The sequence below is a fragment of the Nelumbo nucifera genome, chromosome 7 (assembly GCF_055504915.1).
Source record: "Nelumbo nucifera cultivar China Antique chromosome 7, China Antique-T2T, whole genome shotgun sequence".
NCBI classification, from domain to species: Eukaryota; Viridiplantae; Streptophyta; class Magnoliopsida; order Proteales; family Nelumbonaceae; genus Nelumbo; species Nelumbo nucifera.
Window position 1 is genome coordinate 25210848 of NC_142655.1, and position 13566 is coordinate 25224413.

The 13566-nt window shown below is 36.7% G+C and overlaps 1 protein-coding gene and 1 long non-coding RNA gene across 14 annotated transcripts in view; one reads left to right on the plus strand and one right to left on the minus strand.

The window, feature by feature from the left end:
- The first annotated feature begins 93 nt into the window (after positions 1–93).
- On the plus strand, positions 94–3516 carry LOC148790302 (uncharacterized). The gene is made up of 2 exons (XR_016078620.1): positions 94–1667; positions 1781–3516. It is a non-coding gene; the product is annotated as an uncharacterized LOC148790302 (long non-coding RNA).
- LOC104593463 (PQ-loop repeat family protein / transmembrane family protein) overlaps positions 3171–13566 on the minus strand; it is a 35272-nt gene continuing 24876 nt past the window's right edge. For 4 of the 13 annotated variants that reach the window (XR_016078614.1, XR_016078619.1, XR_016078611.1 and 1 more), the window contains 7 exons: positions 8986–9105; positions 8735–8755; positions 8306–8364; positions 8128–8218; positions 7499–7616; positions 7246–7363; positions 3171–3564 (listed from right to left, as the gene is read on the minus strand). Coding sequence is in view for 3 of the 13 variants with exons in the window: in XM_088891543.1 (XP_088747669.1) it covers positions 7533–7616; positions 8128–8218; positions 8306–8364; positions 8735–8755; positions 8986–9105 (375 nt within the window). In the remaining 10 variants the exon portion in view is untranslated. Of the gene's footprint in view, positions 3565–7245; positions 7364–7498; positions 7617–8127; positions 8219–8305; positions 8365–8734; positions 8802–8985; positions 9106–13566 lie in introns of those variants that run through there. The other 9 variants (XM_010253308.3, XM_010253309.3, XR_016078612.1 and 6 more) reach the window with 8 other exon arrangements.

Below are 13566 nucleotides of genomic sequence, written 5' to 3' on the forward strand. Positions count from 1 at the left end.
TATTTATACCCCTTCCAAATGGAGCCAAACTTGCACTTTCATTGCATTGTTCTTGGACCCCTCCAAGGGCTGAGAGTTCCATCACTTTTTTGAATAAGAAACAAAATAACAAAACCTAATTTTTTAATGCTTACATTAAAAAAAAACTAATGCAAATTATCTAATAAAAATAAAAAGATATATTAAAGATAATATGAGAAATTGCCCATTAAACATCAATCTTAAAAAAAATAAAGAATTCAATCACCATCAAACTTTAGCCAATAAATCAAAGATTACACCATAGAACAATACCAAATAATCAGAGTTAATCAATGCTCTAGATTGAATTCCATACACCATACACGTGTGAGCTCGAGAAGGTGAAACGTTGCAACCCGGCGTCCCTTAACTCAAATTTTGAAATTTGATTTCTCTCGCACACAGCCCGCCATCTTTAGCTTGAGCTAGATCAAAGCATAGGTCAAACGGCTCAACTAGGTTTAGATAAAACCACCGAATTCCGCACTTCTATTGCCGAGCACACAAGCAGCTCGTCCTCCTTTATGGTTGCTGAACACCCTACTCCTCAATCTTGGAACTGGGGGCCGGTGATAAAGCCATATCTCACCCCGGTTGAACCACCACGTGGAAGCTGACATGGAAGACACCTGGCTGAGTTGTTCAGTTTGACCAATGTGGAGAACATGGTCCCAAGGTGGAGGTGACGGGATCTTCTCCTCACATAGGGGTGCCTCACAGGCACATCTACCGTGCATTGGGAACATCTCCCATGAATAATAATTTATAAGTATGGGAAATGTTCTCAATGCATGGTAAGATGTGCATATGAGGCGCCCTGTGTGAGGAGCAGATTCAGTCTCTGGGCGGAGAGGATGTGTGACAAACAACAAGTCTTACCTAACCTGCATCTGGTTGAGGAACACCGAACCACATGTTCACATCAACCCCCCACAACGTTCCAAACACATCCCCGTTGTGTATTGGAAACATTTCCCGATGATGGGGGACAATCTTGTGGGGAGCTGATTTGATCTCTCAAACCACCCCTAAAACCTCAGCTAAATATCATCCTACAGCATGCCACATGTCCTGATAAGTGAGGAGCACAATGATGCTCCCATCAACATATAAAGGCACACCACATGGGTATTCTTATTCTACTTCCAATTTCAGTACTTTCGCTCTCGATCTCTCTCCTGCTCTCTTAAGATCTTTAGCATTGCTTGATAACGATGGCTTGTTTTCACTAGTTCAACCTAATTAACCTCCCCTTCGCCTTACTAACTTGAGCATCAGAGTGTTTCCTCCCAGGAAACCATCTTCGAGTCTTCAACTTACATCACCTTCCCTCTATTTTAAAATGGACTACGACCTTCCTATCAAAAGAATTACCTGTTATTTCCAACCAAAAAGTCTAATACCTATCCTTCTACTCTAATCAAATTACACACAAGACTCTTCGATAATCTTCAACTTGGACAAATAGTAACTGCCACCATTCACATCACAGACATCCCGTCATCATTGAAGGAACTCCGTGCAAGAATAATAAAATTCCGGCCTTCAAGGAACGAGCTCCAACCCCTCTACAAAAGCAATAAAATTCTGGCCAACATGACCAACGGTAGCCATGACTGACGCTCTCATGGTTTTCAAGAATTAATGTAAGATACTTCGTGAATTGTGAGCAAACCTACTTACATTTCTTTTCAGTAGGACTTTATCGTGTTGTTGTCTTCTTGTTGGTTTGTTCTCATTCCTCTTGGTTAATGATCAGGTTAAAGGAATAGAAGAATTATAGAACTGACAAGTGACAACTATGCCTGAAAACCCACAATCTGTAGCAGAATCGCCACAGAAGACAGAGAGAACCGATCTCCAGATCTACCTAAAGTTTGTTGTATAACCTCTACTTATCAGAAACCTGTTAAAGATTGTTATTCTTCCTCTGGCCGGCGACAACTAGCCACTAATTCCATTAGTGATCCTGCTGACGTGTCAAGCTACTGCAAAAGAATCAGAGTTAGTTATAGCTTTTTGTTATGATGGACGATCAATCATTTGTAATGATTTGAGCGAATATCATTGTATGGTTCACCAGGATCTTATAAATATTCCCTAGAATTCCTCCAAGGTTAAATCCCTTGTTTTCTTCATCCCTTTGAGCGACAACAGAAACACTATAACTCGGGACAGCTCTGGCCTAAATCCCCGGCAACGGGGCGAAGTCGCTAGCAAAGATCTAGCCATTTTGATCGAGAATGAACCCCCCAAATTCTTACTCTTACTCAGGAGTCTGGGAGTCTGGAGTATTAGGAAGAAAAAACATTCAAGAAAAAGAACAGGTGAAAGAAGACCCCAAGATATTAACCAAAAACTAAAGAAAGCGTAGAATAAATTTTTCCATGGACATCGGCTTTCGCGACTTTCGTCCCTGCAAGAAATTGAGGGTCCGGAGTCTCCCATCTCCCTGTTTGGAATTGAAGGCCGGCACTTTTGTGAAAAGAGCTTCATAACATCTGTTGAGAACTTCATAAATAACATTTTGAGTAAATTTCATTTTCCTATAACCTTTCAAGTTCAAATTCTTGTTTCCTTGCTTGATGCTTATTATAAAGGGTATTCACCGACAAGAGAGGAAATTATCCATTTAATTTTTGGAATAATTCCCACCTTTTCTTTTCTTTTCTCTATAATGATAGTGGATGATGTTCAAATTCTAGCTTGAACAGCTCTTGCGTATGGGGTTCCAAAGAAGTAGAGCAGAAGAGATAAATCATCCCATGAAAGCGAGGAAAACTGAAAGGATTTCTACCGTTTTCTTAACACACAAGAGGCCGCATGAAATTGGATTTTAACAGATTCCCAACGGAGGGGAGATTTGTGTCTGATAACATCAGACAACAGGGAAGGTATTAGTCCATTTTGAAAAGAGAAGGGAGGTCTTAGTATTTACCATAAAACTCAGGGAAGATCAAGTCTTTTAACCTAAAAACAATGAGTAGGATATATGCAATTTGATCTGTCAACAACAAGATCTCTTACATTTCAAGTGATGATACCCTATCAGCCCAAAAAGTCTGAAATGAAGCAAGTATTTATGTTAGTCTGACATCTCAAGATTTTAATGTAAGTACCATACTATTGCATTTTAACATGAAAAAAAATTGAAAAATAATAACATTCCATACTTCCATTTCAATAAATAAAGTCATGCCACTATTGAATGGTCATCAACAAAGACTCAGTATTATCTAAACTCGTTATAGAACTCAATTTTAATTGGAACCTAGATATTATAATTAAACAAATAAAATAGACTTTGAGACTCCCTACTCCTAGAACCGAAAGAAATTGTAATGGTATTTTACTTATCATAATCACATTCCAAAAATGACTCTTGACACAATGAAGGGACCAAAAATTTTTTCTAGAGAAAAGGATGATTGAGACAACATCGGATGGGTGTAAGAGATGACAGAAATACGCTGTCGTCCACCACTGTCAAAATAATACATCATCCAACTTCATGCCAATCAACTCTTGTCCCATTTTGAATTCCTGAAACATAAAGCAAGAGAAAGAATGTAATTGAGCAATTAACTGATCTACTTAGCCTACTAACTGAAATGAAGAAAAAAGGGAACTTGGGTACATTAAAGATGGAAGATAAGAATAGAGATGAACCAAGATTTACATTAGTTAGGCCACATATAGAAGTGCCATTGATTAAAGTAATAGACTAAGAAATGGATAAATGCAAATATTGAAGCAACAAAAGGAACTTATGGAGACTTTTTAAGTTTTTGGGTGTTAGGATAATACTATTTTTAAGGTTTTTAAATTTATTTTCTAGTAGTAGGTCTCTTCAGTAAAACCTATGCACTACTAAACCGATACCCATTTTGGTCTTTTTAATTATACTTAAAGTTATGATAGACAGACTAGAGGTTTGAGATATCTATTGGCTTTGTCGTTGAAATAAAGCAAGAACTTGGGTTTTAACCAGAAGAGGGTGAAAGAGATAGCAGATGTGAAAAGATATAGGCAAAATGACCGAGGAGGAGATGGCTTAAATGAATATAGATCTGGCAAAGATGTTGGCAGAGAAGGCAATGGTAAAAGTAAAGCATCTCAAGATACAGCTGGACCTTTGTGAAGTAGCAGAGAAGGCGATTCAACACTTGTTAAAAGGTATAACTTTACACATATCCAAGCCCATGTTGAAACAATGGAAAAAAAACATGCAATAACAGTTCTAAATGTGGAACATGAGCTCAGTATAAGTTCATTAAAGGAGGGCAGTCGGAGATTTGTTTTCAAGACTTAAATGAGAGAAAAAGGGCATTAAATGAGGGGCCTTGGTTTTATAGGACGAGTTGGTCAATGTTAGCCCCATGGCAAGACAATTTTTAAGGCCCCATTTGTTTTTGGGATTCTGAAGAGGGCAAGTCAATCAATGAGATTGTGGTTCCCATTGACCACTTTTCCCATGTTCATTTTTCAAGTTCATGTAGAACCAACTTAAAAATAGATATTACATACCCGGGTAAGTGATACCCATCTCCCAGGTGCATAAATAACTTTCCCATCTGAGAATCAAACCAACACAGGTAAGTTCATTCACCTGGGTAAGTGTTTCCCAAGTAACACTTGCCAGGTAAATAGCTTTCCAAAAAACGAACAGGGCCTTAAAAAGTCAATGGGAGAAAATATGGGTCCAAAATGTATGACTTCAACTACATTTTCTTCCACAATATTTAGTGGAATATAGTAAGGCTATATTCTAGTCATGGCTTACTCTTGAGGTGATTGAGGATCAAAAGCCCATCAAACCGTCATCTCATTAGAGGGTTATATGACTAGAATGTTCATTACTACAAATGGGAAGAGAGTTTCGGGCATCAATGGACAAAATGTAAAAGAGTGGAGACATCTTAGAAGAGGCAAGGGTGATCACAGTTGAAAGAGAGAGAGACATGCCTAGGGAATGGCTCAAGGTGAAATATAAATTTGATAAGCCACACAAACTGAAAATTTACAAGAAATAAGGGATGGGTGTAGAGTACCTCTCATTTGCATGAGCAAGACAAGATTTGACGAGGACTCAAAGGATGAAGGAATCAATGGGAAAGAAAAATGTTAGGAGAATCGATCATCAGCAGGTGCTAGGGCTTTTGAGAAGCACTGTGGGCAGATGATGACTAGTCAACTGAGTCCTCAAATTGGTGAGTTGATCAGTCTCATAGCAAGCGTTCTCATTCAAAAACTGGCACAATTAAAAATACAATTTACATGCTCCCAAATGTGTTTTTACATTAATACATGCATAGAGTGAATTTTTTGAGTCACGTGTATGACCAAATTGAGTGGATTCAAGATATTTGGATCCCAGGACCAGGTTGCGTAAGAGAGGCCAACCAAGAAAGTCGATCTTTGAACCAAATATAGGTACACAAATTCAAGCTACAAACGATGGCTTTGAGAATTGGCATTATAAAGTAACTAAAGTAAGGATGCTACAAGAAAGAATTGAAGAGAAAGATGGATAAAAAGATTAAGGGAAGTCATCTAAAGCCATACAAGCATGTTAACGAGTGCATTAAACAGGGTGTTGAGAAGCAATGTCAGGTGAAAAACAATGGATAGAACCAAGGCTGCCTTTACAATGAGAATCTCACAACTCAGTCTTTTAACAGCTTTGAAGGACAAGCCTGGGACCAAATGATGTTCTAAAGCCAGTCGAAAACTTTCCCCATATTGAAAAAGCATGGCATATTTGCTCTACACCCAACCTCTTGCTTTTTTTTATCTCCATGGTTTATGCCTGTATGTTGAAATTCTATATTTTTAATAGAAATGGAATTTCTCATTTGGAATGGTCAAGGGTTAATAAACCTCACACCATTCATTTTCTAAGGAAACTATGCAAAATACACAAGACAAATCTGTTATTCTTGTATGAGAAAAGACTAGGGGATCAAAAACAAGAACAATTTTGTAGACACTTCAATGCAATTGCTTCAATAAGGCAGCCTAGTAGATTGTTTTGCTATTGAGTTATTGACTTTGTAATTACAAACGCAAGATCTAGATTTGATTGACGAATAGAGAAGCAGAAAAGAAATAGAAAAAGAGTTGACTCAAGAGTGGTTCAACCTTTGGCCTACATTCACAAAAGAGGGGGGAATAGAAATCCACTAAATCAGTAAAATGGAGTACAAGTTTGAGCAACCTCACACAAACCCAAGAGCCCAGTACACCCCCAAGCTTGATCTGACCCAGCATTCTTAACAAATGCCGGTCAGATCATAAAGCGGGCCATATACAGGAATTTAAGGCACAATTCAACAAATCTCCACGTTGGCTTGAATTCCATCAAGCCACACAAGAATAGTGGACTCTCTCCTATCTCGAGACCCCTCCCATCTGAAGCAGGTAGAAGTACTATGATGAAAGCAGTTATTCAAGTCCCCCTACCTATGTTATTAGTACAACTCTAATCCCAAGGACAACTACAAACAAAATGGAGAAGTTGGAGAAGGAATTCTGGTGGGCAGAAGAGAGCAAGAAGAAAGTAATGCACACAATTGCATGGGAAAGGCTATGTATAACAAAAAAGGTGGACTTGGTTTTAGGAAAATGCATGAAATGAATAAAGCCATATTTAGTAAGCAAATTTGCAGATTGTTGACAAACCAACTAGCTTTATGGTCTTGAGTGATCAAGAGAATTTTTTTATCAAGGAGAAGTATTTTATTCATAGATCCATATTCAATTGTAGAAAGAGACTACAAGATTCAAAATGGTGGAAGCAGGTTATTGATATTTTTAGTGAAATGAAGAAAGAAGTTTGCTGGCAGGTGAAAACAGTGAACTCCCTTCACATCCTAGAACCATGGATTCCATCTCTGAGAAATGATATCCAGTGCTACAGGCAGGGATCTTTCAGAAAATTCACCAAAAAAAACTGTCAATGAATAAATAGCCTCCCAAGTATGCCAGAGGTGTTGATGCCTCTGAGGCACACATGTCAAACGCCTTTTACATGAGGCGAGTGCCAGAGGCATTAAAAGCTCCTCTCTGCCTCTTTACTCCATTTCCTTAAAACAATCAATCATGGATGCTGCTATAGTGCTGAAGTCTTTTGTTCTACATCATGATAGTAACTCTTTTGTTCTACATCAATCATTTTGCACATGTCTGTGTGAGAGAGGTAGGAGTAGAGGTAAAGAGACTTACCATCACCGGACAATTATTGCAAACCACTTGGCAGTCAATAAGTAATACTGGTGTCATCATGCTTGTCTTTTGGACCCTTGGGTTTCCAATAACGGAAATGGATAAACTGAATAATTATCTAGAAAGATGTTAAGGCTCCAATCACTAATGCAATGAAATATTCTTCACATATGATTACATTCAACAGAAGTTATACAAATTACACAATGAATTTCAGTCAGTAAAATATGATACATTTCAAAAAGAGACTTACCATCACCGGACAATTATTGCAAACCACTTGGCAGTCAATAAGTAAAACTGATGTCATTATGCTTGTCTATTGGACCCTTGGGTTTCCGATAACGGAAATGGATAAACTGAATAATTATCTAGAAAGATGTTAAGGCTCCAACCACTAATGCAATGCAATATTCTTCACATATGATTACATTCAACAGAAGTTATACAAATTACACAATGAATTTCAATCAGTAAAATATGATACATTTCAAAAGGATCAAGAAATGATTAAAAGATGAAAATACTCTACCATTTGAGCTTTCACCAAGAAAATAAACACTACAAGCATTTAAACACTACATGAATTTTAATGCTGCATGAAATTGCATCAGAAAGATCCCAAACAGCAATGCTATAGTAACCCATGTTAATACTCGAAATCAAATAATTATTATAAATATACCATCATCAAACTAATAAAGCTAGCACAAGATTTCAACTTCATGCACCAAGAAAATGAAACTACAAGCACTTAACAGATGCATGGAATACCCATGCCAAAATAACTCATATCAATACTCCAGAGATGTAATGACTATTAAATTGAAATTCCATCAAATATCTTATCAAACTGATAGAATAGAACACAAAAGAAGATACAAAACAATCTAGAAGTATACATCCTCCTGCATCAACTAGCCATGGTAAATTTGGTCTGATTTTAGACAAATTCAGACTGCTAACAAGGATACTGAAAAAGAGGAGAAAAAATCATTATGATGCAATTTAATCTTATATCAAAATATAAGAATTATTTAAATTTAAAAGTAACAATCACCTTGCCACGTAAGTTGCATTTCCAACTAATGCAAAAACAAACATTAATGGATTAAGTCCCTACAGTTGATGTGAAAGAAGAGCTTAGTATGTACCAAAAAAAAATCAAAGATTTAACTTTCTAGAACTTGGAGGGGTCCACTCCACTAAATCTGCTGAACAATCTTGAGGTATATTTTGGATAACAACCGCAAGATACCCTTTTCAAGGTAGAAGGAACAATGAAAGTATGTGTTATGAATTAACAAGGATGGGTTTTCCATATGCAAACGTCAGTATTAATTTTTGGGGCTAAGATAAAGTATACTAACATTAGGGGGAAAAACTTTAAGCACAAAGACAGGAATTATAAACCTATCCTTTATCTGGAAAATTCATTTCCTCTATAATGCAAATAAAGAACTCCAAGACAAATATAGAATAGACCTACCCCAACATGTCCTCTTCTAATCTGCAAAATTAATTCAAAGCATAAAGTTAGATTCAATAATAGATAACTGATGGATGACAACCAATATGCAAAAGACTAAGCCAAATTAAAATTTGCACAAAGTATGAAACCAAACAAGCAAGTCAAAACAGAAAACATTTAAAAGTCACTGCATTTTGCATTAAATAACGAATAAACATTAGAAGATTGAAACTTTTTTTATAAATCTACTAGCTGTCATAGAACTTCACATTTAACCAAATCTGGGGAAGCCGTCCACCCATGTATATAGCTGCCATTGCCCAACCGAGGAAGGTCCCAACGCTGCTGCTCCCTTCACCATGATTTTCCAATAATGGTCCACTACTTTTCTGAAAAAAAATCAATTCAGAAAATGGCAAGACAATAAGTACTCTTACCTTCATGCATTTCTAGACACAAACTAAGAAAATAGCCTAGATAAAGAGGAAAAGTACAGAAATTTCAGAAAAATACGAAGTCCTGAAGTAGATTGCAATCAGTGACAACCAAACACAATTCTTACCATAAGATTATTAATCAACTACCACACACACACAACACACTAAAACAAGGATATCTTCCTGAGTATTAATCTTTGTTTTTCTTTTTTTTTTCCTTTTTTTATTTATTTGTTGCATATAAATTGAAAAAATAACTAAAGTAACCAATCACTTTTCAGACTTTCCCATTATCTCCCCTAATCAACTTACCATTATTTTTTTCCTCTGTCTAATTAACTCATCCAATCATCTCTCCTTATTAATCATACCATTAACTCTCTATTCTCCAACAACTCATGCCACTAGTTCTCTCTCAATTAGTCCATTAAATTGACTAAAATGCATTAGTTCTATCTACTCTATATATAGATTCAATTTAAAAATAATAAAAATTAGTAAATCAAATAAAAACTAAAACAAATTTAACTAACAATAATTAATAAAATTAAATTATTAATAACAATAAATAATTCATTGATTAAAAAATAAAATCCATAGAAGTTTGTATCTATATAACCCACAATAAAATGTTATAGCAGAGAGAAGAATAAACACCTTATAGAGATCATGAGGAGCTTGCTTCTTTAGATGTATATGCTACATAAGTTTTGGAGGGAAGTTGTTCTACAAGCTACCTTCTTGATTAACCACATACCATCTCAGGTGCTTCAGTTCAAGTCGCCTTTCAAATTAGTTTATGGCCATGAGCCTCCCTTTAATATTCCCTTGTGTGTTTGGATGCACTTTGCTCATATTCTTGGAGCTTGATAAAGCCCATTACCCAGTGTTGGTCCTAGATATCTGGGATCTTCAGAGGGCTAAACTATATTCAATCCTAACCTTTGGCTTTTTTGGCACAAAGTGGCCACTCACAGACTGGAACCTGCATTCTCATATTTTCCAGCTCATGATCTTGCACCATTACTCACCCTGGCATTACATTTACAATAAGTATGATTAGTTATATAAATGGACCTAGAACCCTCACTTGCAGGCATCTTATCATATATTGAATTACTTGAAAGCTTCCTCTGGTCATGAATTGTTGTCTGAGATCATAGAAATTTGTTGTTTGAAAATGCTAGTTGAGCAGCCTTACCTTCACATAGGTGAACAACCATAGAATATTGTACTTTTCTAGGAAGTAATCTGGTCACCAGTAAAAGTAAGAAGCATAACAGCTTGGAAAGGTCAAAATGCATAAGCAGAACATTGGGTTTTTTCACATACAACGTGTAAACTAATATGGGTCAAAACATTTTTACTAGAATGGGGAATAACTCCCTATGAGATTGCATTGTGATAAACAAGTGATTATCCACATTGTAACTAATCTAGTATTTCAAGAAAGGACCAAACATATTGAAGTTGACAACCACATATAAGGTTTGTAATAAGATGCTTAGAAGGATATTCTTACTCTTTATGTTAAATTTGAGAATCAGTTAGCTGATCTGTTTATTAAGTCTTTGATTCATCCTTAGGTAGACTTCATTTTTAGTAAGTGGGATTATATGATATGTACCCATCTGCTTTGAGGGGGAGTGTTATGTCATCATCGTCATTCACCCCTTATCAGTGGCTTCACAATATGCCTTTTTAAAGGGGTTTCGGGAACCACTCTTTTTTAATAAAAAATATGCCCAAAAACCAAATTTTGAAAAAAAAAAAAAAAAAAACGCGTTAATTTAAGTACTGGGGCGTATCGATATTTTGAACCTTGCTTACCCTAACTATATGGGGTTGGCTACATGAATCCTGTTTTGCCAATCCATTCTATTTAATGCTGAGGGGGAGTATACTATTTTATTATCTAGAGGGCAGTTTAGTCAGTTAATATATAGTGTTTACTTAAGAAGGGCAAACTAGTCTTGATATTTATTTTAAAGTGTACTATGTACTCAAGAGTACCATCTTTATCTTTACATATAAAAAGTGGGATGTGTGCAAGTGAGTGATATTTCGACTCTAACATCATCTCTTTTCCTTCTCTCTTCCACTCATTCTTGCTTCAATCTATAGATCAAGTGGTTTTAGATCATAGAGGTTGCTTGGTCCAACAATGGAATCTTTATCTCCCAAAATAAATATCTTACAATCTTCTCAAAGATTCAAAAAGCAAAGTGTCAATCCAGCTCATAGTTGCCAAGGCGACAAGGCGCTCTTGGAGGCTTGCCTCGCCTAATCACCAAGCACTTTTCTATAGTGTGTTAGAAAAAACTTTTATATTCTTAATTTTTTGAGATTATAATTTAAAATAGATTTTAAACTAAAATATTCATTTTGTGTGTTTATGTACTAATTTCTTTTTATTATTTTCTTATTTGTTAGGGTTTAATCAACACAAACATTGCTAAATGCTGTATTCAACCCTGAAAGACTTCAAAAAGAGGGTGTGGCGCTTTGTGCTTAGGAGGTGTATTTTGACTCCTAAAAGAGGGTGGTTCAGGTTTGGAAGAGATTGGGAAGCTCTGGTAGGAGCGGCTGCATCTTCTCTCTTCCCCCCAACAGTTGGACGGAGTAAAACCCTAGTTTTCAAACATCTGGGTTCTGGTTTGACTTCAAGTAAGTTTATATAGACCAAATTTCTGGTTTTTTTATTTTCGTTTGATTAATGGAGCCATATGGAAGTGAGTTCAAGCAAGTGTCAGTTTCCGGCCTCAGATCGGTAGATTCCGTTTTGACTAGTGTGACCACAATCAAGCTAGATGGGACAAATTATCTTGCTTGGGCACAATCCATAAGAATTTATGTCTGTAGTAGAGGAAAACTCGGGTATCTCATAGGTAGTAAAGTAAAACCCGAAGAGACAGACGCTGAATTTGAGAAATGGATGCAGGAGAACTATACAGTCATTGGGTGGTTGGTCAACTCTATGCAAGCTCATATAAGTCAGCATTATCTCTAGATGTCTTCAGCCAAGGAGATATGGGACAGTGTTACTGAGACCTATTCACAGAAGTTGAATGTAGCCAGAGTCTACAAGTTGAAAAGTGACGTGAAAAACCTAAGACAGGGGGAGAAGAGTGTAGCAATCTACTATTCTATACTAAAATCTCTATGGCAAGAAATTGGTGTTATGGAGACAGTTGTATGGGAGAGTAAGAATGATGCTGAAATGTATAGGAAGTTGGTCGAAAGAAATAGGGTGTTTGAATTTCTTATTGGACTCAACCTTGAGTTTGACATCATTAGGCAAAATATCTTGGCCAAAGATGATGTTGCTATTTCCCAGGCATATGCTATGATAAGCAGTGAGGAGAGTAGGCGACAAGTTCAGTTACAGAGTCTACCTACAGAACACTCTGCACATGCTGGAATAAAGCCAAAGGGTCCTCCTGAGAAAAAAGATAAGATATGTGAATATTGCAAGAAACTGAGGCATACAAAGGACACTTGTTGGAAGATTCATCCTGAGCTTCTTCTTGACAGGTTTAAGAATAACAACAGTTCTAAGAAGGGCAGTCAGGCAGGAAAGCTTAAGACAGCTAATGTTGCTACAGTACCTGAAGGAGGAAATAAGGAGAGTGAAGAAAAATCAACCATTGAGCAGTTGGCAGCAATGAAGGCGGATTTTGAAAATTATGGGAGGCTGCTAAATCACTTGGAAGCTACTGTTTCTTCATCTCACTCTTCCAGCAACACATCATCATCATCAGCATTTGCTCACTCAGGTATTCGTGCTTCTGCAAATCATGCTTTAGTTTCAGGTAATCATAAAATCCCTTGGATTATTGATTCCGGTGCATCAGACCATATGACCAACCTATCTAATCTCTTCTACTCATACCACCTTCTCTCTGATAAAGAGAAAATATCCCTTGCTGATGGGTCTCTTGCTCCCATTTCTAGTAAAGGGGATATAAAGACCTCTGGCACCCTTTATTTATCCTCTGTCCTTCATATCCCTAAACTTAATACAAACCTTTTATCTATTAGCAGCTTAACTAAATCCATGAATTGTAGCATAACCTTTTTTCCCACTCATTGTGTTTTTCAGGACCTGCAATCTCAGAGGATGATTGGGAGTGGCCATGAGGCGAACGGAATATACTTGCTAGACACACCGGATAGAGCTTTTGGACCACCTCATGGAGTTCCCTTAGAGTCAATCTTGTCAGAGTCCATTGACAAAGTCTTGTTATGTCACTTTTGGTTTGGTCATTTGTCTTTTTCTGCTTTGAGTCATTTGTTTCCAGATATGTTTAAGAGAGTGTCTTTATCGAGTCTTCATTGTGAGTCGTGTGAACTGGCAAAGCATTGTAGACATTCTTATTCAGTAAGCAATAAAATATCTCTTTCTCCTTTTCA